We start from the raw sequence: 26,897 nt of genomic DNA on the forward strand, positions 1-26,897 counted from the left end.
TTCAAACGTTCTGAATGTTTCATCCTTATTATATCCTTTTACAACCCAAAGAATAATAATAAAAAAAAATGTATCCCGATCGTTCGAGATTCATATTTTTTATTTAACAAGAACATGTACTTTTGTTTCCATTATCATAACAAATAAATCAGCCGTCGTCAAATGTACAAATGAGATTTTATCAAAATTTTCATTTTATACATAGAAATCTCATCTCTTTCCAATGATTTTAAAAAATGTTACACTTGAATATTTTATGTATAAGACCCGGAAGATAATAACAAGAGCGTTTTTGTAAGTGTATTCACTCTTGATTTTAATTAATTACTTTTACATGCAGTTCTGAATTTTTCTTGTTTTGGTAATCTTTGTCTATCTTATAAGTGTTTTTCTCTCTCTTATTCTCTCTCTATATATTCCCTTTTCCAGCCTTGTATTGTTGAAAATAAATTGATCTTTTGCAAATGGCATTTACTTTATTGGATTTAAAATAAATTAAAAATTGTACTAACAAATGATAATCGGTAGGTAAGGTTAATCGTATATTGAAATTGAATTTTGACGTTTATTCATTGGGTCTTTTTGAGAGCAATATCTCCTGATTGTAAGTAAAAAAAGGTGGGGGTTTATAGGAACGTATAAATATATGTATTAAATAAGGACCCTTTTTAAATAAACTAAAAATTATGATTACTACACTATTTTTAGATGATCTCACACTTGTAATTCTACAAAATGTTGTTTAAAAATCATTGTATCTGCATTTATGCTCCTTGTTTACACAGGCGGAACACGTAGTTAGGCTTCTGATAATATATTTATTATTACATTGTAGCTGTGTCCTGCATTGAGGTTTGCGTAACGTCAATTACATTTTATTATATCAGTGACAAATGTCTGTTAAAAAATCTACATTTTCCATTTAATAAAATTGTAAGAATATTTAAGCTGCAATATTGTTGAAATATTTGCAGTGAATAATAATTAAAAAAAAAAGTCATATAATCTTATCTTAGTCGATTCCTTCCGTCCTAATTATTCAAAAACACTTATTTTATGAGAGTGACGTCACTTGAGATTGTTTCAAATAAACATGAGAACATATTTCTTTCAATTTTAAAGGATTTTTTGCTAATTGGATGTCTTTTATATTCTAAAATACTTTAAATAGCTTCTGCGGTATATCTCTTTACTTTTGTTTGACCTATTTATATCAAACAAGGCATATAATCCACTTCCCGCTGTCAACCAGGAAGTTGAATGACGCCTGATATTTTATTCAAAATACACGAAAATGTGGTTGGAAGTGATCTTATTGAATTTTCTAATAAGCATTTTCCCGGAGATCTCAGGTTTTGGTGAGTGTATCATTTTCTTCCTTGAAGTTCTCTAATGTAATTAGCAGAAATATGCTGTTTGTGAATTATCGTTAATTTTAACAATAACGTTTTATATCCATTATTAAAAAGCGTAATGGTGACTGTTTATTATAATTGGACTTAAAATGAAATAGTCTCATAACGAAACGAATTTACAGTTAATTTAGCCCATACACCTGGGCAAAAACTACAGGGAACTGCATCTTGGAATGTTGATGCTCATCCCAGTGCCGGGGGTGCTGACAAGGTGGTGGATGGTGATACGAGACAGGGCTATCTTCCTACCTGTGCAATTGCTGACTACGGTGCCTACACTTATAAATCAGTTTGGTGGAAAGTGTGGTTAGACAGAAAATTCAATATAGCTTATTTGGAAGTCTATCTGCGTTCAGGCAGTAAGTATTATTAGGATTTTATTGCATATTATGCTGTAATATGCTTAAAATGTATACTTGTATAGTTACAAGGCTTTCCGTCTTAAAAAGTAATCATTGAAATAAAAGATACCACAAGAGTTTGAAACTTTACTTTCATATTTAGATATTTTACTTGAACAAGATATGAATAATAATTTAAAAACCTTCCTGCATGATAAACATGCTGACTTTTCCGTGTCAACTTCCTTTCTATTTCATTAATATACCTTCAACACATGCATGCGATGTTTATATACCCCAGTTGATTCGATATAGAAGAGAATACTCTACACATGGACAATTTCTAAGAAAAGGTAAATAATTGACGAACAAGTTCCTGAAACAAGATTATCAATTGTCTTTTTTTTTAAGTGCCCATTTCGTAAGGTCTATATAATCGACAAAATGCCTTTGTCAGTTTAGTGAAAAGCTTCAGGATGTTTTTCATGCTAATCCGATTTGTAAACATAGAATTACCGACGGGTTTTTCCATCATTTTCAAATAATTACAAGGAGTACACAGCGGGTGTTACCGGTCGGCAGGTGATACCCAACCAACCATTGACGTGATACAACCTCAAATGTTTGGAGCTCAATATTTATACCCCCACTCTTGAAAAGTGGTATATAGTAGTCGGTATGTCCGTCCGTCCATCCCTCTGTACGTCTAGCTGTCCGTACGTCCGTCTGTCTGTTACGCTTTTGGGTACTCATCTCTTATCCGCAGTCCCTCTTATACCAATGAGTGAAATTTAATGAAACTTTCACAGAATCTTCATTACTTATTGCCACTGTGGACCTTCCATTTTACTTTTTAATCTGACACATACTTTGGGTTTCCTGACCACAGCAAAACATGGACGTTGAAATTATAACAATATGGGAGGCGGGTATATCATCTAGTAAGCTCATTGCTCACAATACCTCTAGATGTTCTCAGATTTTATTTGACTTCTGAGCTTGAATACAGTTCACAATATCCATATATTTCACTATTAATTAAGTCAAAGTAAAGAAAAAAAAATCAACATTTCAAATAGTAAAGAAGACATTCCTAAATGCATATTCATTGGATATAGATACTGAACTATACTGAATTGCAGAAGACAAGCAACGATGCGTCTTTTCAAAAGATGGCCTTAGGTGTTAAGCAGGTGATTTTCACTGCATTTCTTGGAAGTAATATTGTACATTATAATTTTTGGAGCGCTCGATCGGCATTGTAAGTGAAGGGCACACAATTAAGGACACTCGCTGCTTAATGGACCTAAGTGCCGAGTAAAGGTCTACGAAGGTTGATCCAGGAGTGCGTAGAATGTCATTATATTTTATCTATTTATCTATTTTTAAGTGTTTTTGTCAGAGAATTACAAAATGAGAATATAGACACTTATAACTATTGAACATTGAAAATAAAAGAATTTTTTTCCTGCAGCTACGCCTTGCATTGACCAAATAAAGGTACCTTAATAAAGTAGAGCTTTACTCGGTCAATGTCATAAAAAGCCACCGTTCATGGTAGCTCAGTCGGTAGAGCGCTAGCTCTGTGATCGGGAGGTCGTGAGTTCGTATCTCGGCCGCAACTGTTCCTTCGCCATGCGCTCGGCACTTTGATGTGAAAGTTGCGGGTCCTTCGGATGAGACCTAAAAAACAGGCCCCGTGTAAACGGCAGGCGTTGGCACGAAAAAGATCCCTCACTGCTCAATGACCCTGAGTGCCGAGTAAAGGTCAAAATTTGAAGCCCTTCACCGGCATACGGTGACATATGAGTGAAAAATGCTCGAGAGGGGCGTTAAACAATATATACATATACATCATAAAAAGCCTAGTGAATGTATTCCGACGTTCTAAAACATTCGACCATTACATGTATTACATGTATTGCAATGTTTACGCTATGATATCTTAGTTTCCACTGCCAAAATGTCTAAATCGGGTTGCAAATAATTTATTTTGGAGGTCAGGTGTGAATTTATTTAGAACATGTAGAAGGATAAACAAAATACATGTCCATGGTCATTGTCTTGAAATATAAGCAATAATTTGGCTCGGTTAGGTCCCAAATTTAACGCATTATGAAAAAAAATGCGTAACATTTCAAAAGTGCTTTGTACCAGTACCCTTATTGTCAATTTTGACTTTATAAGTATATTATAAATATGCCTGATGATTACTTTTATCAAATCACGAAAAAGAATTTAGAAAGAAATTCCGCAAAATTTTCGATCCACCCTCGTAAATTACGTCAACTTTACCATAAAATTAAAACATTCTTGAATGGGACGTTAAACAATAAACAGTAAATTCATCAATCATTTTAAAGCTCCATGCAGTTATAATTGATCCCATGAAAGTCTGATATCACACTGCTCAACGCGTTATCGGCTACTCGGTTGTTATTGGACACTCGGTTGATAACAATTTTTGACAGGTTAATAATTTTTTTAAAATAAACTCTGATAAAATAGAAACAGAGAATATTGATTGTGCTTTTTGTAAACAGAAATGAATACGGATACAAAATGAAACCTCGATACGTACTAGTTTAGCATTTGTTAGCCCTTGGAAGGCTTTAAAAGTCAAATTTGTTATATTTTGCAAGTTTTTCTCCAATAGGCATTGCTGTAAATAGCTTTTTTTCAAAGTCCTTATGTTTACCTTGCTTTGATGATTGGTCAAAAGAGGACTTCTTCAGAATCTTGCGAATATGTAATTAAAGGGCAAAAAATGCCCGATTTTAAATTTCAGTATGTTATCGGAAACACGGTTGAATAATGCACTTTGTTATCGGATAATAAATGAAGGAAAAACGCAAAGAAACCACAGAAATCTGTATGAAATCAAAATATTTAAAGTAGCTGGGGCGAAATTCTAATTTTTGGCTATAATTTGCATCTTTCAGAATATACAACTTCTAAAAAATGAGTGTTTTTTGGCATTTCTCACCTTTATCTGAATGACCTTGACCTGTTTGAAAATATGGTGTAAGTTTTAAATTTCAGTGGTTAGAGTGTCTGCTTTAGAGTCGACAAGAAAGGAGTCGATTCTTACGTCACGGTTTCGTAACCAACAGTGGGACGTCGCAGTAGGAGCTTGCACAAAAGAGATCCCTGACTGCTCATTGGCCCCTAGGTGCTTAGAATATGACAAATTTTGAAGCTATCCTCCGGCAAGTAATGGCGTTTCGATATGACTGGAGGGGGTTAAACAAAATACAATCAAGTTGCTGAACGCATGGCAAAGGAAGAGTTGCTACCCATTTTGATCGACTTAGGTCAGTCGCCGCTGAGTTTCAAACTCACAACCTTTCGAACACGAATACATTTATCAGTTTGCTATACACATGCAAAATAATTTAAAATCAAGGATGCCCAGATGATTTTTCCAAATCGGTAGTTAGACCAAAATATATGACATAAAATTCAAAATTTTGACTTAAAAAAAATACAACTTCGGATCTCTTAAACATCGGAGGTAGTTTACCAAGAAGGAATAAGAACCCCCTGATAAACGGTCACATCCCGCAGTGTGCTCAAATTCTATGTGTAGACAGCGCTAATGCTAGAATTGATAGGGGGCTGACATGGATTTTCGCAATGCTATTGGGTGTATAATTTAATTTTAGTTGTAACACGTCGTTTGATTGGTTAAATGGTTTTATCCATTTTGTATAACATAACTTGACTACGTCTCAATGGGTTACGTCAAAAAGGTATTACTCCGCTTGACGTTAATTTTAAAATAATGCTCAATTTTAAGGGTTTTCCGGAGGAAATATTGTCTTATTGTCTACCGTGAAATTAAAACATAAGGAATAAAGCTTAATTCAACTTATGTTATCCAATATAACAAAACTTTTTGGCTGTTTACGCTTTCTTATAAACCGCTTCGCGGTTTATAAAGCGTAAACTGCCCCATGTTATGTTATATCGGATAACATAAGTTGAAATAAGCTTCATTCCTTAATTAACTGAAGCAAAATATCTCTGCCACCCTCTCCCCCTTGTAATTAAAAACGCAAATTACTGATTGTAAAAAAGTTAAACATACGAAGAACTGAAGTGAATCAACTAACACCCCCCTCCTTAATAGATATTTTAACGGTTGAAAAAATAATACGCGCAACTAGGATAAGGCTGCCCGTAAAATATCAAACTGTTCAAACTGTACTTACTTCGCTGAACTACCTAAATATGATGTCATAATAGAATATGACGTCAAGTCACTGCATAATTGAGCTGACATGACGGGGAAAGTGTCATAATAAATACATGGCATTTGAATTTATTTTGGAGACTTATTGTTTAATTCAAGTGTAAGGATTGTTTATTAAGCTCGACTTTGCTGTTATGATTAGAACATTTGAAATTTAAATATCCTTATTCCTTTTGCTTGTCCGATATGCTCATTTTTTCAAACAATAGAGAAAATTAATGTGTGAAACGCTCCCCTTACACGTCAGTAGACAGAGTTAAAAATTTATGAAGCGTGTTTATATTGGACTGGCACAAGTGATAAACAAGGACAAATTGAAGATAATCTGTGTGATTCTACAAGAGAAGTATGTCCCCTGACTGAATTTTGCTAGGGGATTGTGTGTAGTTTATCCATTTTCGTAGAAATTGCGATAAAGAGTGGAAAATACCCCTTTTTTGTTGGTAAGTTGAATTTCTCGTAAAATATTTACTAACCGTGTAAAAATTAAACCTGCCCCAAGCATTTTCTATTTACTAGAGATCACGATGAATTGATCTATGTAACAAATTTTGCACAATATTTTTGTTTTGCACTTGTGCCAAAGCGATTTTTGTGCAACAATTAGGAATATCATAAATCTCCGTCACGTGATCAAGACAGTCATGTGACATTACAAAAATGCTGAAAAGTAAAACCTGACTAAACTATTATCTCAAGTTGACTGTTGACTGTTGACTTGTTGAACTTGTTTTTATTTCTCAAAAATAACGTAATTCATGAAACTATAGACTAACACAAAATTGTTATGATTAATTAAACATGATATATTTACGTTTGAAACTGCCTGAAGCGGTGTCCAAGAGGTTATCTTGAAAGGAAAGCAAAAAAAATGGTTTTACAGATGAGTAGTTCTTCTATTATAAATTTATAATTATTCATCTTATTTATATATATATGTACATTGTATACATTTATATCAAAACAAACTTTTACGTTTGCTTTTTTCCAGTACTGGCAGATTAAAATTGAATTTTCCAATCTATTTATGAAGCTAAAGTAAACTTTTTAAACTGAGTTTCCTATAATGTACACCCGTCAAAAAACCGAAGTATCCGGCAACATCAACCGTGTTGACGATAACATGTTTTCAACTAACGAGACATTTTAAAAGACTGTTTACTAACCCTTAATTTAGATTTTTAATCTCAGATTGCTGATTGTCCATACAATAAATAGATCATTTTGTTTGATAGAATAAACTAATTTTGAATTCAACAAAAGTTAAAGTGTGATGACATAGTCCGAAATTTTTGTAAAATATTATTTGAAAGAGCTGTAGATCTTTTGACAGAGAAGAATATGGAGATAACGAACAGTATTCAGTCTCAAAGTCCATAAAACAATACAAAATAAGAACAGAGCAAACACGGACCCCCGAAACACCAGAGGGGAGGTCAGGTGCCATGGAGGAGTGAACATCCCCTGCCGACCGGTCACACCCTCCGTGTGTTCCTTGTCATGATCAGGAAATAACGGAAAAAATCCATCGTCAATTCAGTGTATAAATAATGGACTAACAATTTGTATGAAAAACGTCAATCAACAATTGACTTAATAAATTGTGTTTCCTGACAAGGTCATTGTATCGACCATAGAACTGACAAAGTGATGACTTTAAACGAGACTGCTGATATTCTAGTTTCAGAAACTTGCTTGTCAATAATTTATCTCGTATTAGAAATTGTTCATACGTAGAACATGTTCTTGCGTATCGAATCAACTGAGATATATATTACCCCTACTAATGTTATTGTGATTTAAATTCAAGACACATGGTTTAGGTTGATCTATTTAAAGGTTATAGGGTAGAACCGGTTTTATAAATAAAATTGGCAGTAAACATGATATTGCTATAGCCTGTTTCTTTTGAAAACATGTCATGTGATAAAGGTTTCCAGATCTTTCTGTCTTCTGAGAGAATTCCATGATTTTCAATAGAAAAAGGGTGGCTAAAGGAGGGGGTTTTAAAATAACAATATATCTTATACTTTTTGGCGAAAATTGGACCTCACTAGGGACCGATACGCTGTTAAAAAAATTGTATTATCATTGATCTACAATGACAACCCTTTGTTTGTCTATATGGCTATTGTTATAAATGTGCACAGAGGGTCTTATTACGAGAAACTGACAAATTGTAGAATGAATAGCAACGTTTACGCAAAATACATGATTACATTTTATTCAAACGCGTAGTTCAGGACAATTTCGGATCATGTCAATGGATTGCAAAATAAAAATAATGTTCTTACAAACAAAATACAAAGATAAAATACTATGAAAGATGTTACTGGAGTTTTTAATTTGTTGTTAACTGAAAAAAATGTTTAATAAAATGTAGTTTTTGTCTAGTTAGAACACCGGCGCTTCAAGGGTAAGGAAACCAAGCAGCATCTCTTAAGCATTTAAATGGACAGAACTTTGTTATGCCCCTGTAAACGAAGTTTCGGGGGGTATATAGTATTTGTCGTGTCCGTCTGTCTCTCTGTCTCTCTGTCTTCCTGTTTGTCGGTTTGTCTGTTTGTCCGCAAAAACTTTAACCTTGTTCATACTTTTCATTTTGTGGAGCTGTGACTTTCATGTTTCATATTTGTATTTCTTGTGACAAGACCTTTCTTTGGGTACCACCAAATTTGACCTTTTGACCTTGGGATTTGACCCACTTTACACAAAAGATTAAGATTTTTACTTTGACCCTAACTTTTGAACAGTAGATACTAGGATATTTATCCTTAATATATATATCTTTTGTAGCAAGACCTTTTACTGGACACCATCAATCTTGACCTTTTGACCTTGACCTTGTAGGTTTATGTTATAACGAGAAAACATTAACCTTGGCAATAACTTTTGAACAGAAAGGGCTAGAACTTTCGTACTTCACATATGTAATCCTAGTAAGAAGGCGATTCATTGGATACTAAGAGCGTTGACCCTTTGACCTTGACCTTGGAGTTTGACCTACTTTTAAAAACAGCAGACCTTTATTTTAAAGGGTAAGAGCTAGTACTTTCATACTTCGCATATTTAATCCTTGTGACAAGACTTTTCACTTGATATCAAGGCCTTTGACCTTTTGACCTTGACCTTAGAGTTTGAACTACTTTTAAAAAATCTTAACCTTGGCCATAACTTTTGAACGGTTAGAGCTAGAGCTTCCATCCTTCACATATATATTTTTTGTAGAAAATGCATTTATTGGATATCAATAACTTTGACCTTGACTTTTTGACCTTGACCTTGGAGATTTCCGGACTTATGAAAAAAATTTAGCCTTGGCAATAACTTTTGAAGAGTAAGGAATAGGTCTTTCTTACTTCATATATGTTATTCATGTGCCAAGACCTTTCATTCAATACCAAAAACCTTGATCTTCTGACCTTGATCTTGGAGTATAACGTACTAATATAATCTTTTTAACCTTGGCGATAACTTTTGAATGGTTAGGGCTAAGGCTTCTAAACTTCAAACATGTGATCTTTGTGGAAAAACCTTTCATTGGATATCAATAACCTTGACCTTATGACTTTGATCTTGAAGATTTCTGTATTATGAAATTTTTTTAGCCTTGCCATAACTTGGAAACAGGTGGTGATAGGGCTTTTATGTTTTACAATTTGTATTTCCAGTAAGAAGACCATACTTTTGGTACCAATATATTAAATTTGCATCTAAGAAAGGTTTAATCTTCACAATGTTGCCATACGCATGATACGGGGGCATCAGTATTTCACAAAAACATCTTGTTTACGTTGGTGATCACGTGTTCGGGCAGGGAATCCACTTGGCAATTGTATTCACTGATAGTACAACAAAGGCAAATCGCTTTTGCAGTATGACTTTCAGAAACCTAGACTTCCACCTTTTATTTAACAAATGAATTGTTTGTCATAATAAGCATGAAAATAATCATAAAATGCTTTTCATTTACCATGTAAGATTTCTCTTTTTTTCGAGGGTAAAATTCCTGTAGTATCCGTAGTAACCCATAAAGCAATACTTAGTCCGCTGATTGATCAGTTAAAATCATGCTGGTGCCTCATTTGCTAATTTGACGCTAAAAATATAGTCCCGCTTCCTATGCAAAAATATGTGTCCAAAACGAACATTTAATTCATGACTGCAGAAAATTGTATTATAGAGAATTTTAATAAGTTTGAATAAATGTAAGAGAGATCCATTTCTACAGACATTATCAGCTGATTCTAGGGTGGTGAAAACTGAAAGGCAATATAACTTTTCTGTTTACCATGCCTCCACGTGTTAGTCACTTCCTAGCCAAATTTTCGTGAATAATTTACCCTATCTCGCTGAGTCTCGCTAACTCTCGCCAGAGTCACTGCCAGGGCTACCTTTGAAGTCATCGGGTTTTATAATTCGCAGAACACTTAACTAACTTAAGAGATTCCAGAGTTTAAAACTTAGGCAAAAAACCTTTTCGTTTAAGAGTTACTGTTCATTGACAAGTTGTAAGCGTTAGATCTAGCAATTCTATTCATACGATATTACATGATATATGTAAATGTTGTTAAAACAATATAAACAATCATGAAGCAAAGGCTTATCAATTTATACGTATGTAAATCTGCAGGTTTAAAATTAAATATGAATGTTTTACTATGGTCGTTATATATTGCTGATAGTGTTTTAAGTAAATTCATGTAAATATATTCATTTTTAATGACGTCATCATTTAAATAAAACTTTAACATTTGATACTATTATACAATATCTTATGCAAATCTGCATTATATAAAACATAAAACATTGAGATAATATCGTTATCGGCGAACAGTCGCTTTCGTGGCAAAGATGAAATCACATTTTCTAAACAAAAAATTAACATCATAATGAATTCATTTGAAAAAGGTTTGTTAATTATATTCTTTCATTTATAAATAATTCAGACTTAAGAAGATCAACAATCAATGATACGGCAATCAAACAAAAGAAGGTTGACTTGATGTATGTGATTGAAATAATATGATAGTTATTATAATTATAGCTATAATAGTGATAATTATTGATCAATTTTTAAGCGACTATGCGGGCAACTGGTTTCTCCCTGTATACTTATGATGAGGTATCTTATGAGCCTCCGAATGGAAACTCTGGAAGTCTTATTTTCAAACACGATCCTATGTCCGAATGCCCAAAGTCTTTCTGGAACATAACTGTGAATACATTAGCCCAGGGAATAGCCTTCTATAATGAAAGACCAAGGGGATTTAGGACAAGCTGTACAACCACAGATGTAACAAAAACTTCAATTGAAATATGCGAAGTGAGAGTAATGGGTAAGTTTAACTTTACTAAATAATATTTTTTTCAATTAATTTTGCTAGGACAATAAGATTAATTTATCAATTTTTGTGTAATTTGATATTTCCCGTTTTTTATGTTGAGTGTCTTGGTATTTTGCATCTTGAAAAAAAATCTAACATAGAAAAATTTTGAGAACAAAAGATTGTTATCTTCTGTATATATTGCAGGTTGTGACCAAAATAGATACGACTTTGGGTGTAGAAAACCATGCGATGCTAAATGTAAGGACAGTCATTGCGATGTTTTTAACGGATCATGTATTTATGGATGTTCTAATCCTGATGCCGTGTCCATAGATTGTGGTAAATTCTATTTCAAGTGTTAAAAAAACATAACCATCGTATTACAACAATATCCCCAGAATCAATAATGAAATTTAAATGTTATTTTCCAAATATATGTGAGAAATGTCTATGCAAGAAAAGTAATATCCCGCATATATTAATATAGAAATTCTCTAAACATATTAAAAGATGAGCTACAGCAATGTTTATTTTTATATGAAAATACTATTTTGAGAATATGACGAATAAAATTCAATAAATAAAATTAATTCTTTACACACATTTAAATATTGTTTGCCTTAAAAGCCATTCTTATTTTATAAAAGGTATCTTACAGTTAAATACTGCTAATTTTCATTCAATCTCTTTTTAACTTTGCATCATTCATTACATATCATATAAACAATTTGTTTCCTAGAAATGTACATATTTTATTTTACTTTGTGTCAGTGTGTGAAGACGGTAAGTATGCTTTTAATGGAAGATGTGAACCATGTGGGCACTGTCAGGTTGGCACGGTGTGTGACAAAGGAACGGGAAGATGTCCGTCTGGGTGTAATGAACACTGGAGCGGGGATCTTTGTAAAGGTATGTATGTATTTGAATTATAATTAGTCCTTCAAGATATTAGATTCTGGAATTACCAAGAGGTCAATTCAGCAATTTAGTTATCGGTTTTGATTTCAGGATTTGTAGATCGATTTGTGGTCCTTATCAACCCTACGATAAAAATCACATGACTGTACTTATCCACTTCTTTGAAATATGATGTCTTTTCTATGTTTAAGTGCATGCAGCAATTAACTATCCTTATTTTCCATATTGAATAAGTTTACGACTCTGAATTTAGCATATTTTGTCACAGTGCTGTAACAAAGTTTATCACAGTAAAATAGTGTTAAGGCACTCCTTCGAAATATATACCTAGACCTTGTGCAATTTTGATTTTAACCATCAACGTTCCCTTGAAGTTAAATAAAAAATCCTAATTTTAGCCAGATGTGTTATAATGTGTTATAATTCATTTCACGCTCAACTGGATTTATCGTATCGATATACGAATGGAAATAACCATTGTTTATTAATAATGCGTCGTCGATATGTCTTAAAGTCGAACTGAAAGCCAGATAAAGTGTTTTTCTTCTTTACATGTACACGATTTTTGACAAGCTGTGCTTCAAGTGAATGCAAAAAAGTCCCCAAATAACGAAGCGCAATTTGTACCCAAAAGATTTCAAATAAATTATTGGAAGACCTTGTCTCAATCGTAAACTTGAGCATCTTAATATTATCAACTTCAGAAAACTTTTGTGTACAATAAGAATATTTAACTATATAATTTCGCACATGACCAATGGCAAAATAAATAAATTTATGAGATCCTTTTTATTGATAAAGCAGCGGTCAATGAAATTGAAAAAAGGCTAGTCAATTATTTTAATTAAGGTTATTTTATGATATTTTAAAATTCAATTCTGTCACTCTTAAGGATTTCACAATTACAATACAATATTAATTAAGAAGAACATGAACATGAAAACTTCTTCGCAAAACATTGGGAAGATCACAAACATCACTCAACTCCAGATACAAGATTTAATAAAAACATGCGATATTTCGTTCAAATTCCTCAACTTGATCCGTGAAGAGGATATCCTTTGCATAAAACATAAACTATGAAGATTCATCAGTTAAACTAGGGTAAACAATGTTCTGTTTAAACTCATTGAACAAGAACATTCCCTTTAATAGAATGTGCTGATGGTTACTATGGACAGAATTGTGGTTCCACGTGTGGAAATTGTCTTCAAGGATTCTGTGACAAGAAAAGCGGAACGTGTTTGTCTAATTGTAAACCAAACTGGAAAGAGCCATTATGTCAGGGTAAATAGTGCGTTTTATGATGATCATTGTGCATTATGCTCGTGTTATAGTTATTTTGCCTTTGTATAAAGATTTTGTATATATTAAATATTAAAACACTTAGGAAAAAGTTTCATATTTGTTAATAATAAGGGGAAATTATAAACATTTCAATTGTAGAATGTGTTGACGGTTACTACAGCCAGGATTGTAGTACAAGATGTGGTAATTGTCGAGAAGGTCATTGTGACAAGAAAACCGGAAGTTGTTTGTCTGGCTGTAAAGTGAATTGGAAAGAACTTTTATGTCAAGGTATATATTAAATTAAATAATCATGATTATTGTGCATGGAATATGATAGGGTTTCCAGTTCTCTGGCATTTGCTTTGAAATGTCCTCCCCATTAGATATAATAAATACAAAGGAGGAAACGTTTCTTATTTGTAATAAGCTTTATATCTGCAATTTACAAGGGGGACTCTTTGAATTATAGAGTGTGTTGACGGTTACTACGACCAGAATTGTAGGACACAGTGTGGGAATTGTAGAGAGGGACATTGTGACAAGACCACTGGACATTGTCCATCTGGTTGTAAACTGAACTGGAAAGAACCTTTGTGTCAAGGTGAAAAATCCATATTTACAAATGTCTGTATCTGTTTCTTTCCCGTTTAATTAACGGAAGCTGAAATATATATTAAAAATAATATGTTGACGGTGCGACCGTTAGAGCGAGCGCAAACTCTTCTATTGTTTTGATTTAGATCGGGCTCGTCAAACCGCACGTGACATTTGGTGCGTCTAGACTCTGACGTCACATGACGTCGTATGTAAGTTACAAATACCAAGAAAAAACTGAACAGTGCTGAAAGTTAATGAAAAAAGTTACGTTTACAATTTATCTTCAATATGTATCCATTTAATCAAGGCTAATAAACTTTTTGTTGAACAATTTTGCCGTCATTCTTGCGAGAACACAACTTTGCTAAGTGATGCATTGTGGGTCAAAATTACTGCAGCAAAAAATTCTAAAGAATGAATGTGCAGTAGTCCGAATTTTCTCTTCGCCCAGGCGTTGTCGTTAGAGCTCGCAGTTACGAGCGTCTCTTCGCGACGCTAGCTGCGCTCGCTATAACTTTTAAAACTGAGATCAAGTACCTGCAAATAAAAAATACACAATGAATGTTTTAAAATGTGCTGACGGTTATTATGACCAGAATTGTATTACCCGGTGTGGAAATTGTCAAGAAGGTCATTGTAACAAGGAAAACGGAAGTTGTTTATCTGGTTGTAAACTAAACTGGAAAGAACCTTTGTATCAAGGTAGATGCTTCTTCTTATAACAAGGTTTAAATCTCTACTTCAACTACCTCTTGCATTGACCGAATAAAGTTAATCTATTGAACCAAAGCGTTATTTGGTCACTGCTCCAATAAAGCCTCATGCATGTATTTCGACGTTCTAAAAGCATCGTGACGTCATGTATATTGCAATGTTTACGTCATGGCGTCATATGTATATGTTTAAATCTGTGCAAAAAAGCTAGCTTGGTCGTTCAAATGTAAAGAAAATTATGTTCCAGGATAAACGAAATACATGATAACTATTTTAAAATCCAAGCGATATTTGAGCTCGGGTCGAAAATGTAAGAGGACTCGGTAAGCCTCGCCCTCTATCACGTATTTTTACCCTCGCGAAAATATCGCTTATATTTCAAGACAATTACCATGTAATCTATATTTCTTCCCAATTAAGCATAATTAATTTGGTTACGAATCGACTGGTTTTAGTTTCCTTGTTAAAACAACATAAAATAACATAAAGTTAATATATTGTTTTAAAATTGTAAATCTTCAACTGACGATTTCTTCTTCTTCTGTGCTCATGATCCAACATTTTGAATATCCTGGGGTTTCGTGTTTTGTTTTTGTTTTTTAGCTCTGTGTCGTTACTCGTTTGAACCATTGCTTTTTTGGAGTTAAACTATGTTAATACTCCCTAGGTTGTCACGCGATTTCTAGCGCAGTAATTTTACAATGAATTATATAGCGGCTGTCGTGGTGTTTCTGTGTCGCCCAATTTACTCCCCTGTGATATTCAATATAAACTCGCACCAGTCTTTATAAACTCGAAGAAACTTCCGCAATAAAAATAGTCCATCTCATTTCTCTGAATTAATCTAATTTTCATAAATGATGTGAAAGCAAATAAAAAGGATTTTATTTAACTTATTTTGAATAGCATATTTTTGTCACCTCTCTTGAGAAATGACACGTAAATTTTGATTTCCGTGTGAAAAAAAGTCCCGTCATTTATCATTCGGCAATCCTCTGCTGAATCCACTACGCTCCATTACAAAAAGTGCGAGGTCATCAAAGGAGCAACAAGTGGTCTAACTGGTTTGACAACGACGCGATTGTCTAAATATAGAGATGTAAACAATGTAAACAGATGTAAAACGCTAAGGTTTAACCGAACTTCTTTCAATTTGTTTCAGCAATAAAGAGACAGAACAACGTTATTTTTAAAAAAAAAATACTATGGAAAATATCACTGTTGGACATTTATTTGCTCTGGCAAGTAAAATGATCTGTTAGACTGGAACATTTTTGTCAGACCAGATACATGCAACTCATTTTTTTACGTTGGTAAAGGGAAAAAATAATAGCATTAAAGTTTGTTGATATTCGATCTGACAATTTCAAATGACATTAATTTAACATCCTTTATTTCACGAGTTTATCAGCATTCAGTTGGTCTCATGTACAACACCAAATCTGAACTTGAAAAATGTGTATGTACTTGCATTGCAGTATTTCCTTATAAAATGTATCATTTGATTTTATTATATAATTAAATCAGTTAAAATTAATGAATACATGCGTATGCACGGACACAATGGTATTATAATCCCAATGATCGATCTGTGAGAAAGATCTTACCTCATTACTTAATTACATTTGAATCAAATCAAAATCACAAACTTTTAAGTGTCAGTCGCGTGGCGCAGTTGTTAATAGAGTTTGCTCTAGAAATTCGAAGTATAAGGCGTTAATTGATCCTTACGTCGCAGGTTCGAATCCTGTGGGATGCATATGGAGATAAACTCTTTTGATGAAACTGAAATCCCATGTCGCAATATATGCTTGCACAAAACGACCCCTCACTACTTAACGGATTTGAGTGCCGTATATAGGTAAAAATTTGTAGACTTACATGTAGCTAGCTCCATCGACAAGTGGTAGTGTCCAAATATAATTGAAAAATTATCGAACGCAAAACAAACAAAATGTAAAGTATTCAGATACTTACTGTTTCTTTAAAGAAATTACTTGAAATGAAATTTAAAATTAGGGAATAACAAAACTTGATGATTAAGTTATAAAGATAGATACATTTGATCAAACAGATAAGCACGGAGTTCATTAAAAATTAATTATTATGTCCGAAAAGAAACATTCATACCCAAAAGAAATAAATATACATTTTTTTTTCAATAGATGGCACTGTAGCTCTACGGTCTGTCAAAATCTTTTTCGGACAGCTACAGTTCTGCAGCTAATTTAAAGCAGTCCCATGATCTTGGCAATTCAAATGCAATAGAAATTATTTTTAAAGTTACGTGTTGTATCTCTAACAAATCAGTTCTAGCTGACTTGAATCTGAAAGCATGATATTGTTCCTATACTTCCCGTGAGATCTTTCAGATAACAATGTTCAACTCCCATGAGTACTTTCAGTACTTTGATTTTTCTCTGGATTTGTGAGATCAACCTTTGATTCTTATCTATGACCATAGCGTTTTTATTATACCATATTTCAAGCTTAATTAACGGGAGAGTGGATGAAAAAAAATTACGAAAACCAACTCATAGAAATTTATTTATTTTGCAAATTAAATAAACTCCGTACCTAATAAAACTTGAACCGGTTGCAACAAAGTTCTAACTTACCCGGTACCCTGGCATAAGGCATTGTCCGTAAATTTTATTCAAATTTGAATAGAATTTCAATAGCTATCGTAATTTTAATAAAAAGTGTACTTGATTTTCGTGAAGCAGCAAAAGGATAATATGGTAGTGCAAGAACCTAGAAATTCAGATGGCATCCAACCCGATTTAAAAAAGAAAATCAAGGCGGCGATTATCATGAATGGACTTTGAAATAATTGAATTTCTATACTTACCTTATATAAACTATTAGGCCTGTATACACACTTGTATCTGATGAAACTTAACTAACTTTTATTTTTAAAACACTGACGAACTGAAATAAAGTACAGTCGATTGTTGATTCTAATATTCTTCATATAAATGGAAAGAGAGTATTTGAAGTGTAAAAGCTAATATTAAAATGCAACAGATATTAAAACAAAGATTTCTTACACGTGAAGAGAAAATATCAATGAATACATATATAACATAGTACAAAAGATATCAAAATAAGTCTGCTCTTTATTAAATGCGAGGTAAAAATACCAACTGATGAATTACTAAAAAAAAATAATAATAACTGGTACATATTTTAATATGAGACCTTCCTTTGTTCTTAAACTAACTTTGCAAATTTGAAGAAAATTTTCTTACGCTCTTAGCCTCATATTACAGTAATTATCTTTGAGTGCAAACTGAAAGATTAAAAAAATCTCCTGAGCTTGCGCATGAGTCCATCTAATAATTTAAGGACATGTTGAATCCTTAAGTTTTGAACGCTCAACTTTTACCAATTACAGAATGTGTTGACGATTACTATGGCCTGAATTGCAGTACAAAATGTGGAAATTGTCTAGAAGGATTTTGTGACAAGAAAAATGGATCTTGTCAATCTGGCTGCAAACAAAACTGGAATAAACCATTATGCCAAGGTAAACATTAAACACTGGACTGGAAGCAAAGAATTTAATATTAATGTAATGAGATAAATACCTGGATGGAATTCAGTCAATTAGTCCGTAGAAAGTAGGACCTTTAAAATTCAGCATTAAACATCACATGTTACCACACTATCATTTTCTTACATTATCTGAGAGTAAAACAAAAGACAACAAAGAATAGTCTTTAAATTTTTATACTTAGATGAACTTACAAACTGATTCATTCATGAAAGTTTTTTTTTTCTTTTTACCTTACCTCCTTCTTATGACAGAACATACAACTGGTTACTTGATTTTTAATCTAGATTATTGTAAGAATAATTGAACTGCAAACCTGATATATAACTATGCCATTTCAATCCCAACATAAAGGAAATCTTGAGGCTTTTCTAACACTTATAGCAAACTTTGAATAAATTACAATGTTGGATCGTTGTTCAATGGGTACCTCTTGTGTTTCTCGGATTAATGTTTTGAATGATAACGTTCAACAAATTGTCATATTAGTAAAAAGAGACAGTTGGCTTTCAAGTAACCATTTTATAAAGTACGCCCTTAAAGAAAAGCATTCAATTTGTAATGTTCACCTGTTTTTGTGTTTTAAGTTGACGACTGGCTGACGGTCAAATTGACATTTGTTTCATTGAGCATACTGGTTTTCATTTGTCTTAAAAAAAGCCAATTTAATTATTTACGTATAATCACATTGACAAAATTTTCGCTTTAAATGAAGCAGTAAATATAATGATGATGATTTAATTCCCTGTATGAGAATGTTTTTGTATTTTTCTTAAGTGAAACACATTGATTAATAGACATCAATAAGAAATTAAAAAAAATCTTTTATTGGCTTCATGTGCATTAAATTAAGACATTGACTAGGCATCTATTTCTTATCGTATTATACACGAAAAAATATTAAAGCAAGAGCTTGCTCTACGTTTGAACAATTTCTAAAACGAGGTATATAATTGACAAGTAAGTTGATGAAACAAGAATATCAGCAGTTTCGTTTAAAATCATCATTTCATAAGTTCCATGGTCGATACAATGACCTTGTCAGCAAATACAATTTATCATTCAGTCAAATGCTGACAGACGTTTTTCATACCAGTTGTTAGTCTATTATCTATACACTGAATTGAAGACGGATTTTTCCGTTATTTCCTAATCATTACAAAGAACACACGGTGGGTGTGACCGGTGAGCTGCTCATTTCCTCCATGGCACCTGATCCTACCACTGATGTATCGGAGTTCCGTGTTTGCTCTGCTCCTGTTTTCTATTGTTTTAAGACCTTCGATATTAAATTCTGTTCGTTATCTCCATATCCTTCTGAACATTTCATTTAATTATTGAAAATATATATTTAGTATAAGTATTACACATATTGACTTAATTTTATTTTACATAATAATGGTTTTAGAATGCGTTGATGGATTTTTTGACAAGGACTGCAGTACACGGTGTGGGCACTGTCTTACAGGAGTTTGTGACAAAACAGATGGTACTTGTATGAGTGGATGTTCACTAAACTGGCAGGAACCCTTATGTCAAGGTAAAAGAGTAAAATCCACTTGAGCATATTTGGCCCTGAACATTTCTGAAAATTCAAAACATTTCTATTAAATATAACCTTATTTTCCCTCAATGCATTCTGACGTCACCAAATAAGTCATTTTTCCCACATTTTGTCCATCGTTTGAAAATGACCTGAATTGGAAGCAATTTTCCTGTTTTTAATATGCAATTGTGTAATGAAAGATCTTTTTTCTGAAGATTAAAAAGGGTGTTTTAATTTTTAGATCGTCTGAAGCATTCTGTTTAAAGACACTAAAATATATTCCCAAGTCTTCTATTTCTTACAATGCAAGTAATCTTTTTTTGATAATAGTTAATAGTCCATTTGTCTGAAATGACCAATATATGGATATTATTTCCTAGAGAGAGCATGATGACCATGACAACCCGTGTATTGGGGCTTTCTTTCTATCATATTCAATAAGTTTAAAGTCTAAAGTAAACGGTGTCTAGGAGTCTAATAATAAAATCATTGTTAAGACATTCATCTATTTTTCTAGCTGTAACAAATTATTCATCTCTTTCCAAGCTTGCTTTCACTGGGGTACAAAATAAACGTCATATTTAACCATCTCCCTCCTTTCACTTTGGCAATCTATCCAAGATATGATTCAGCGTCTGGAACGTCTTCATAAACCTTGTACAAGTTCTTAAAAGATACTTCAAAGGAATTCGAAAGGTATACGTTAAACTTTACAGCCGTTCGTTGCTCGAAGAAGACATATTTTTCCTCACGAGTCACCTACAAATTGACGTCATTTTCATATGGTGACCTCACAATGATGGAGAAAATCACTACTACTTTGCACATGCCATTTTAGGAACATGTCCAAGACTATAAGTGTGCCAATTTCTTTTTTAATCTGAATCTTAGTTTTGTAAATATAGAGTTTGTTCGCGACTTGTTGATCAAACTCGAATAAAAAGAGATGAAAAAATGTGATAAAAAAAAGCGAATTGAAGTGATAAATTATTTATAGTATAATTACAGTAAAACCTGTGTAGTAGAAACACGAATATTGCGAATTCATGGATATAGCGAAGTCATATTTGATCCCTAACTATATATATTTAATAAATTTCTTTTATTATATAATATAATGAATTACGAACTCAATATAGCGCAATAATTTCATATGTCCCATTGACTTCGTTCAAACCGAGTTTTGTTGCACAACTAAATACCTCTTAACTGATTATTATCAATTTTGTTTTAAACCTAGAAACCTGGAAATATTTATATACTCTCATATTACATGTTTACATATCATAAGAGATATGTTATAAAATAAAGGAGTCCATTTTACAATAGATCGATGCTGCATTTCCAAAGTTTCTCTAAGAATATATAATATAACTACTTTTTTGATTCTCCTTCCTTTCTAAAGCAACATGCACATTTTGTTTTTAACATTAATTCAGCATTATAATCAATTCATAATTCAGAGTGTGTTGATGGATTTTATTTCGAGGACTGCAGTAAATCATGTGGAGAATGTCTTGGTGAAGTTTGTGAAAAGAAAAATGGATTTTGTAAAAGTGGATGTTTAAAAAACTGGCAGGAACCTTTGTGTCAAGGTAGATTTTCTCTCTTTCCATTTAATGTTAAGGTTTTTTTTTCTTACACAGAGATCATATAAATTTCTACAAGTAAAGGAAGTATACTTTAGTTAACGATATATAAAAAAAGCAACTGATTCCTTGATTTATCTTTTTTTGGAATTCCAAAGTTATATCTTTTTCAAATGCAAGAGTTATATTCCGCCGAAATATGGCTGAAAAATTGCCGACTCAGCGTTAAAAAATATACAATCATCTAAAGTTACATTACTTTGATTTAATATCGGAAAAATTGGATTAATAATTGCATTAACTTTTATACTTACATAAAGGTTTGTATATAATATACATGTATAGCTAACTACTTTTGAAGTAAATGTTATAATTTTAGAATATATTAATGGATTTTACGACCAGAATTGCAGTACACAATGTGGTAATTGTCGGACTGAATTCTGTGATAAGAAAAATGGAAGCTGTTTAAATGGTTGCAAAACGAACTGGGGAGGACCCTTGTGCAAAGGTTGAACTTATAAAATATGCCTTTGTGCATTATTCCCTGAAATGTTCTACGATATTTTTCCATAGCCTTGAATTAAATCGAGTAAATGTACGTTGAAATCCTGATTAGATTCAAACATATATATGTTATAAGTATTTTTGGAGTATTTCTTTCTTACCGAATGTATTATTCATTTTCCTTATAACATAGAAAAAGTGATAATTCAAAAGCTAAACGGAACATTATCTCATGGAACACTCACATCACAATTATCAGCTGAACGTCTTCAAGTAATAAAGGTAACATTGTGAGAAACCCACTAGGAATCTGATTCAATGAAAACATTAAAAATGTTTTAATCCTATTGAAAAATACTTGTTCAAAATGAAAACTTGATCTGTACATGTACTTAAAAGAGAAACACAACTCATATTTACTGAAAATTCCTCTCGTGTATCAGATAAACCGGAAATCAATAATTATCAAACGGTATTTAAAAATTGTTTTGGCACATTTTTTTTTTAATTGCTTTGACCGAGTGTTATATAGAGTACATAGGTGATGGTTTTAATATTAATTTTATTCACATACCAATTAAGGTGACTCTACTTGAAAATATAAGTACATATCAACTTATTTAATGATAATCGTAAACGTTTAATAAAAAAAAATTGTAATTTTTAAAAACAAATAAATAAAAATATGAGGGATAGTCTGCAGTCAAAAACCAATGTAAAACATTGGAGTAATTTGAATTTAGATTTGGCTCGCTTATATTACAAAGAAACGATCTGATCTGAGAGCTCATTCTGATAATAGTCAACGAAAATTCTGAGCAAAAAGTAAATCAAAGAAACTGTTCGCCGACTCAATCTACCTGCGCATCAGAAACACGAATTTAAAGTGTGATATTTCAATAGATAAATATTATATAAATAAATCCGCACATATTACAAAATACAGATGATACAAACAATTTTTTTCTTTAAAAAAGATTAAATATCATGTCATAATTTTAGAAAAGTGGATGGTTCTTAGAATCTTTTCTCCGAAGAACTGGAAAATGAAATAGATTTGGAAAATTTAAGTAATAATTCTATGAAAAAACAAATATAGACAAATCACATTCAGTAAAGGTTTACAGATGAAAATAAATTTCGGAATATGTTATCCCGGGGTTAAAAGTGTAATATTAACCTTAGAAAAATATACCAAGCCAGGTGAATTTTAAGAAGATCGAAATGTAAAAAAATTGGCAATATTACATGGGCTGATTTTTAGCATTCAGTTTTTTCTAATAAAATTCACCTGGCTCGATATGTTTTTCTTAAGTTTATATTACACTTTTAGTGCCAAGATAACATATTCTGAAATTCATTTTCATCTGTAAACCTTTACTGAATGTGATTTGTCTATTTTTTTCATAGAAATATTACTTATATATTTCCAAGTCTTTTTCGTATTCCAGTTCTTCGGAGAAAAAATTCTAAGAACCATCCACTTTTCTAAACTTGTGACATGATATTTAATCCTTTTCAAAGAAAAAATATTTATATCATCTGTCTTTAAATGCTTTTTTTTTCAAATGCACAAAATGTGTTTATATAAGTAAAACACTTTCGAGAGTGAAATAAAAAAAACAATAACAAAAGTTATCAAGTGTGGTATATTCCTTAGTTTGTAAAGCATAGCTTTAGTATTCCAAAGTATGATGAGACTCCAAAGTCCAATCATCGCATTTAAGTCTAATAGTCTGCGCCAAACCCCGATAGTTTGACAGGCTTAAGTCCGATGGTGCTTATGACGTCTAATCCTACAGCACAAATTACCATGCCCTTCACCCCCATAAAAAAGATATACTTTTGCGTGTCAAATTATTTGGTTCGGCACAAATCATCATGACCATTGAATTTTAGAGTCCCATCGTATTTTGGAGTCCCACATATATAACTGACTAAAGTTACAGATTAAATTTTATGGTATTTTTTATTAATATATATGTACATAAAAACCCAATGTCAAAAATAGGGTACATTTTAATATATAGTTACCTATAATTGTTAAGAAACCAAACATGCAGGATGTTCTTTATGTAGTAAAAAGGAAAACAAGAGGTTAGGCAGCTGATTTTGACTGATAATGAACCTTAGATGTTTAATTTGTTTTCTGTTTCAGTATTAGCTGAAAGGCAAGACGAGGAGGAAAATAATGCCGCCATTATCGGAGGAATTGTTCCAGTGATTTTAATTGCAGTATTAATCGGTGTTTTAATATTAATATTTTACAGGTAAATGTTAATGTTCCGATGGTCTTACAAACCCATATCTTATTATATTTCTTATTTGTATTTACATTTTATCCTTATCAATTCCATAGAGAAGCACTGCCTTCAATATTCATTTGTAACTATACAATTGATGAATTTTCTGAAGAATAAAAGTGTAATATTCATAATTCCAGTAGGGGGAATACATGTAGTTATATCCGTGATACATATTTCAGTGTACCTTTGTTATTTATTAGTCAATTGATTGTATTGGTTTTCTAAAGATCCAGTACATAAATGTCATATTTCTGTTTCATAGACGGTATAAAAACAATGGAGGAAAAGAAGGCCTCATGGAAAACGATAAACATTTTGGAAGAAAAGCTGATGGAGGAAGACATGGGAAAGGTACACATTAACCATTTCGTCCATGCAAATTCTAGACTAAACATTACTATTATTTAGGAAAAAAACGCTTTGTAGCTTGGAATGTCTTTTTTATTAATAAAGTCTAAAAAAATAATTGCTCATTTTTAAAAAAAAAAGAAGTGTGTGACACGAAATATGTACGACTTAATGTAATATAAATCAAATGATGTGTCTATTTGTTTTCTTTTCTTTACATTAAGACGAAAAAAAATATGTAAGCTGATTAAAAAAAAAGGATTTTAAGCATGTGTAAAGCATCCGAGAAATAAAATAAATATATAAGTATTGTTTTCTTCAGACAATGAAACAGAGTTTTTCGATGAAGTATGCAATCCTGGTACTAGTCAAGCAGATGAAAATGGATATTACAATACAGATCTATTTATTACAAATATAAATATAGGAGATCTACGGAACGTTATAAATGAAAAGAACATGGGAGAAAATAGCCAATTCCGTCAAGAATACAAGGTAAAATACACTGCTAATATTTATTAACGCTAAAGTAATTGGAACATGAGACGAATACATATAAAAGTATCACTTTTCTAAAACGCAAAATTTAGCTTGGAATAAATACGTTTAAATATTGATCATTGATGCAGAAAATATAATAATCTCACTTAATATTTTAATTGATTTATTTGCAATAGCGTCTTCCTCCAGCTAACCTAAGCGTTTGTCAAAGCGCACAGAAGACGGAAAACAAAGCAAAGAACCGGTTCAAAACAACATTTCCTTGTAAGACAATTATCGCATTAATGTATTTAATTGTTACATGTACGTCCGTTGTCTTTTATTAAAATTATATGAAAAATTAATTAAATATTAATTACTTGTAATTTGATTTTTATTGATTTTTGATTTTATCCAAATATATATATATATATGTATATGCATAAACTTTTTAAAAAGGTTGGATCTCCACTCATTTTAACATATTGATCGATAATACAATATTTCAAGTGATTTACTGATTATTTTGAGCTTAATGATGATGCAGATTTTAACAATCTTATATCTTTCATTTTTCATGATTGAATATTGAAAGGATACAAATATGCTTTACAATTTTCTCTTCAATAAACTATTTTTTCTGGAGTTGATTATTCTTACAATTTGATACTTTGTTTATGAAAATTTATTGTCAATTTTTTGTAAGATTTTTATGGTTTTAAAATCTCTTAGATTTGATAATTGTCATGTTCAGTAATAAGATTCTAGTGAACGAATGATAGAAAAGGAGTGTAAATTATACTTCAGATGAGCATTCCAGGATCATTCTCAAAGAAATGTGGACAGATTCTGACAATGATTACATCAATGCCAACTTTATATCGGTAAAAATAGAATATATAGATTTGAACAATACATACATGTACCAAAAATCAAATTTTCGTTTCTCTCACAAAGAAAAGTTATGCTTTTTTTAAATGTTTCAATATATATTTCAATTGATATATAATTCTTAAAATTTTAATTGTGTAAATGATGAAACGACATTCTTGAAAATTTCTCATTAATTTGAAGATATGAAAACTCTATCATTTAATAAACTTTTCAAACAATCATTGAACACTTCAATTTTTGCATTTTTTGCCAAATAAAGTGGATTTATTGCAAATTAAGTTGTCAAACGAAACATATTTCACTTTAATTCTCATTTGCGTAGTTTTAGCTTGTGATCGGTTTAAAAGAAATTGTGCCTTTTTAAGCAAACTATATTCGTCTCAAATTTGGGGAAAAATTTGTGTTTTGCATCCTTAAGATTTTCTATTGATTATTTACCTCATCGAAACTTTGTAATTTGGAACTGATGTTTTTTATAGGACTGCAATGGAGAGAATCGGTATATTGCAGCTCAGGGTATGCAAAGTTTCTTTACTTTCATTGTTAATTGATTGGGGAAAATATTACATCATTGCAGAAAGTGCATTCTATTCCGATCATCAATAACCAGATAATAAATTTGCATTTCGAAAACATATATTTTCTTAATCTTTTTGGATTGTATAGTTACTAAAACTAAAATACACCAGCCCTTATCCTTTTTGAAAAAAAAAATCACTAAATAATTTGAAGTTATGCCCTCTTTGTTTCGTTAACCTTTTTGTACTTTAATAGTGTGTTTTAATTCTAAAGCTGTGGAATTTTTATAGTT

The 26,897-nt window shown here is 31.8% G+C and overlaps 1 protein-coding gene across 5 annotated transcripts in view; it reads left to right on the plus strand.

The window, feature by feature from the left end:
* The first annotated feature begins 1,092 nt into the window (after positions 1 to 1,092).
* LOC134275699 (receptor-type tyrosine-protein phosphatase alpha-like) overlaps positions 1,093 to 26,897 on the plus strand; it is a 31,857-nt gene continuing 6,052 nt past the window's right edge. The window contains exons 1-18 of one of the 5 annotated variants that reach the window (XM_062757960.1): positions 1,093 to 1,358; positions 1,538 to 1,774; positions 11,093 to 11,350; positions 11,546 to 11,680; positions 12,113 to 12,250; positions 13,415 to 13,546; positions 13,706 to 13,837; positions 14,019 to 14,150; positions 18,258 to 18,389; positions 19,825 to 19,956; positions 21,426 to 21,557; positions 21,931 to 22,062; positions 24,217 to 24,328; positions 24,627 to 24,715; positions 25,035 to 25,207; positions 25,390 to 25,477; positions 26,000 to 26,076; positions 26,566 to 26,602. In XM_062757960.1, coding sequence (XP_062613944.1) covers positions 1,295 to 1,358; positions 1,538 to 1,774; positions 11,093 to 11,350; positions 11,546 to 11,680; positions 12,113 to 12,250; positions 13,415 to 13,546; positions 13,706 to 13,837; positions 14,019 to 14,150; positions 18,258 to 18,389; positions 19,825 to 19,956; positions 21,426 to 21,557; positions 21,931 to 22,062; positions 24,217 to 24,328; positions 24,627 to 24,715; positions 25,035 to 25,207; positions 25,390 to 25,477; positions 26,000 to 26,076; positions 26,566 to 26,602 — 2,332 coding nt within the window. In that variant the 5' untranslated portion in view covers positions 1,093 to 1,294. The remainder of the gene's footprint in view (positions 1,359 to 1,537; positions 1,775 to 11,092; positions 11,351 to 11,545; positions 11,681 to 12,112; positions 12,251 to 13,414; positions 13,547 to 13,705; positions 13,838 to 14,018; positions 14,151 to 18,257; positions 18,390 to 19,824; positions 19,957 to 21,425; positions 21,558 to 21,930; positions 22,063 to 24,216; positions 24,329 to 24,626; positions 24,716 to 25,034; positions 25,208 to 25,389; positions 25,478 to 25,999; positions 26,077 to 26,565; positions 26,603 to 26,897) is intronic. The other 4 variants (XM_062757962.1, XM_062757961.1, XM_062757963.1 and 1 more) reach the window with 4 other exon arrangements.

This window comes from Saccostrea cucullata, unplaced genomic scaffold, assembly GCF_032062105.1.
Source record: "Saccostrea cucullata isolate Sc308-1 unplaced genomic scaffold, CSIRO_AGI_Scuc_v1 ctg1005, whole genome shotgun sequence".
NCBI lineage: Eukaryota > Metazoa > Mollusca > Bivalvia > Ostreida > Ostreidae > Saccostrea > Saccostrea cuccullata.